The sequence below is a fragment of the Anoplophora glabripennis genome, unplaced genomic scaffold, assembly GCF_000390285.2.
Source record: "Anoplophora glabripennis isolate ALB-LARVAE unplaced genomic scaffold, Agla_2.0 scaffold834, whole genome shotgun sequence".
Taxonomy (NCBI): Eukaryota; Metazoa; Arthropoda; class Insecta; order Coleoptera; family Cerambycidae; genus Anoplophora; species Anoplophora glabripennis.
Window position 1 is genome coordinate 175,224 of NW_019417693.1, and position 4,639 is coordinate 179,862.

At 31.7% G+C, this 4,639-nt stretch overlaps 1 protein-coding gene across 1 annotated transcript in view; it reads right to left on the reverse strand.

Moving 5' to 3' along the window:
- Positions 1-608: 608 nt before the first annotated feature.
- LOC111692451 (probable cyclin-dependent serine/threonine-protein kinase DDB_G0292550) overlaps positions 609-4,639 on the reverse strand; it is a 9,544-nt gene continuing 5,513 nt past the window's right edge. Inside the window, exon 2 of the mRNA XM_023456468.1 lies at positions 609-787. Within this exon, the coding sequence (XP_023312236.1) occupies positions 609-787 (179 nt within the window). The remainder of the gene's footprint in view (positions 788-4,639) is intronic.

A 4,639-nucleotide genomic window follows, 5' to 3' on the forward strand; every position in this document is an offset into this window, starting at 1 on the left:
AACAACAACAACAACAACAACAACAACAACAACAACAACAACAACAACAACAACAACAACAACAACAACAACAACAACAACAACAACAACAACAACAACAACAACAACAACAACAACAACAACAACAACAACAACAACAACAACAACAACAACAACAACAACAACAACAACAACAACAACAACAACAACAACAACAACAACAACAACAACAACAACAACAACAACAACAACAACAACAACAACAACAACAACAACAACAACAACAACAACAACAACAACAACAACAACAACAACAACAACAACAACAACAACAACAACAACAACAACAACAACAACAACAACAACAACAACAACAACAACAACAACAACAACAACAACAACAACAACAACAACAACAACAACAACAACAACAACAACAACAACAACAACAACGACAACGACAACGACAACGACAACGACAACAACAACAACAACAACAACAACAACAACAACAACAACAACAACAACAACAACAACGACAACAACAGCAGCAGAAGGAACAACGACAGATAACACGTACAACAGTAGCAACAGCAACAAGATTTAAGAATGTTATCAACATCGTTGCCTTAGATGTAGTTGTTATTGCTGTTATTGTTTATGTTGGTGCTGCCGCTGCTGTTGTTGATATTGTAGTCGTTGTTGTTGCCGTAGTAGTGGTAGTAGTAGTAGCAGTAGTAGTTGTTGCAGTTGCCGCTGCTGTTGTCGTTGTGATTGATGCTANAAGTTAAATCATCTACTGACTGTACTACATTACAAGATAATCTTGACAGATTACACAATTGGTGTTCATGTAATAATCTACCTCTGAATGTAAGTAAATGTAAATTTATGACTTACAGTCGACGCAAAACTAATTTAGATTTCGATTATAAAATTGCTGAATCTTTTTTAAATAGAGTTACGCAATTTACTGACCTTGGTGTTACTTTCGATATCAGATTATCGTTTGACGACCACATTAGTTTAGTAACCAAATCTGCTTATAGGAATTTAGGCTTTATTTTGCGTAATCCTATGGACTTTCAGAACGTAAAGGTCCTAAATATACTGAATGCAGCATTTGTGCGTTGCAAACTTGAATACCTATGCATCTGTTGTTTGGAGTCCCATTTATAATATCTATAATATTCATTCAGAGAAAGTACAACGGAGATTTTTAACGACTATTCATTTTATTAGTTATGGATTTTATTCTCCTCGTGGTACACCTCAAGATTTATTGCTTTCTTGTTTAAATTTTAATAGTCTCTGTCATAGGCGAATTATGTTTTCAATTATATTCCTTTTTAAAATCATAAATAACACGTTAAATGCAGACTCGTTAATCTCAAGGATTTTATATCATGTTCCTAGACTTAATTCTAGATTTCACTCCGTTTTACAATTACCCACACCTCGTACCAACTTACTAATAGCATCTCCCCTATATCATGATTTCCAATTACCAGAAGTATGAAGATCGACTTGATATATTTTTTCATTGTATGAATGACATAAAAAAATTGTTTGTCTAGTANGGCCTAAACCTATTAGATAGGTATATCCATAAAAGATGTCACGTCATTATTAATAAGACGACATGTAGGCAAAATGTTATCTTAAGAATAATACAGTTGTGTCGCCGGCGTAGAAATTAGCATTACAAGATCTTAAACTTAATGGCGTATGTAACCTTGAGGAACACCTATCATGGTTGCTAATATTTAGAATAACTATCTGGTACTTTCAATGATGTACTATTTCATCAATTTAATTGAATTTCTATGAAAACTAAAATACATAATGTAAAATGGATAAAAACAGTCGATGATTTATCCTTTGAAATTTAAAATGCTTTGCTGCAATTCAGTAGGACTAAAAATGTAAGTATATCATTATTAAGTAATATAACAATATCATCAGTGCTTTCTGATAGAATATCTATCATACTGTAGCATTTTCGATACCCCTACTACATTACAAGTAAAATATTATCATTATTTGCCTATATTTGAATTTCCAAAACTTTTGAAATAACAGATAATAAAGAGATCTTTATATCATTATTATTTGCTTGTTTCCAAATAGATGGAACTATATTGTTTTAAAATCAATAATTAACAATATGACATATTACTAGGACAATATCAGGACAGATATTGAAGCATATTTATAGGAATATTGACTACACCTATACTGTTACATTTAATCGACTGTAATGCATCAGACACATCATCAACTTATAAATTAAAATAGATTCCTCATCGAACGTAAAGTGTGTTAAGGCATAATTTATAAAATGGATGTTAACGATCGACGATTTGCTAATTGTTTATACTAATTTTAGTGTATAGGTAATTTAGTTTTTTAAATTATTGTAACGTTTTATCTTTCAACTTAATAATTTGTCGCAATCTTTCAATCACCAAAGGAGTATTACACCAGTATAAGTGCATCAATGTCATCTAGGTCCATTATTAAACACATTATCTTTATCATCAATATTTTATAAATAACAAAGATGCTGAACGGGAAGTTCAGAGAAATCTTTTAACAAATTAGATCAATTAATTTTTAAAATCTCTATAAGTATATGCAAATGGTTCATCGTTAATTCTTTTAGGTTCTATTGATGGTCTGAATTTTGGGGTATTCCAGTAAATTCAGTTAAAATAACATTAAAATTTGTACAACAAATGATGTAGCCAAGTAGTGTAGATGTAGTTTTTGTTGAATAATTTATTTGTAAAAACTCGCGTACATCTAAAGTATTAGATAATGGTTTAACTCCAAACTCCAAAAATATATGCAGAGTGTTCTACAAGTTCTATGACAAATTTTGAGAGAGTAGCTGGGTTAATTTCAAATATTTTTTCTACATAGGTCCGATTCGCTTTTGTTTAGAACTTACAAGTTTTTAAAAAAATATAATTTAAATTTCACATTGGCGAACTAAAGATTCCGTCATTCGACGGATGATATTTTGATAATTTCTTATCTGCTTAGCTACATCCTGAATTCTTTCCAGTAACTGCTGACGGGTAGTGATTTCAACATGGTAGACAAGCTGCTTCATGTCCTCATAAAAAAAGTCCAAAGGATTTAGATCTTGCGATCGCGTTGGCCGTGCCATTGGAACTTGCTGACTAATCGATTTATTAGGAAAATGATCATTTAACCTAGCAGTTACTTGTCTCCGTCTATGTGATGGTGCGCCAATTAAATGAAAAAGGTTGTTTTCCAAGAAAGTTCTATACAGATCTACATTTAAACCATCATTTAAAACATGTACTGGTAGGAGGAGAACGCACCATTTTAAGGATATGTTTAATTTTGATACATCCTGTATATCTTCCCTAATCAGGGATTTTACATTTAATAAATGATAGGCTTGATATATCCATTGAAGATAAGATAGATAATTAGATCATCAGCACTCTGAGTACTCTTTGAACTATTGTCAGATGATATTACTTAAAATTTTTACTATGGAATTGCATCCAATTTTCAGTACTTTACTAGCAGCGAAGAGATAACTAAATATAAAATTTTAATTAGCTACGTCTTGAGATCGAGAAAGAAGTTTAATAAAACTTTCAATTAATGTAAATGCACTTTTAATTAAAATGCAAGTGTTGCCCCTCGGTTGCAGGAAATATATTTAGACGTTTTGCTTGCGTTTCATGGTGAAGCATTAACTTTTACAAGAAATTTAATTACTTCCGCAGTAAGTTTGGAGGGGTTTCTAGCAAAACTATTTCTGAACAAGTTACAAAACGATAGTCAAATTTTGCCCGAGGTAATGAGGTATTCAGTAGGGATCATTATTCAGACTGAGTCTTCCAAACAATAAAACCTTAAATATCATTAGTTTATTTTGCCTGATTGAAGTTTTATGGATTTTTTTTGGACGTTTTTGATGTCTTTCAAATACTACCACCTTATTTATTGTTACTAAAATTGTCGTAGTTTTCGCAGTATACAGGGTGTCCGGAAAGGTCATGTCAAAAATGAAGGGGTATACAGGGGAGGTCAAAATAGATGTAGTACTTCATAAAAAAAAATCCTATCGGGCTTCATTGTGGAGTTATTCGCCTTCAAAGAAAGAAGTTTGAAAAACAAGTTCCAATCATAACTTCTAAGTCGTTACCATGACAACAATGAAAATTGTGCAATTAAAGTAACTCACGGCAATGTTCACTTCGAAGTTTTAACTGATAATTAGTATGGCTGGATTGTACAGAAGCAGACGAAATTATCCATTTAAATTTGTACATCTTTGACAGCTCATGAGTTTAAACTTGGAAATGAACATTACCATGAGTTAATTTAATTGCCCAAATTTCATTGTTGTAACGCTTTGAAGTTATAATTGGAATTTGTTTTTCAATCTTCTTTGAAGGTGAAGCCCGATAGGAATCTATTTTTACGATTTACTAAAACTATTTTGACCTCCCCTGCATATTCCTTCATTTTTTACATGTCCTCAAAAACAACAACAACAACAACAACAACAACAACAAAAACAACAACAACAACAACAACAACAACAACAACAACAACAACAACAACAACAACAACAACAACAACAACAACAACAACAACAACAACAACAACA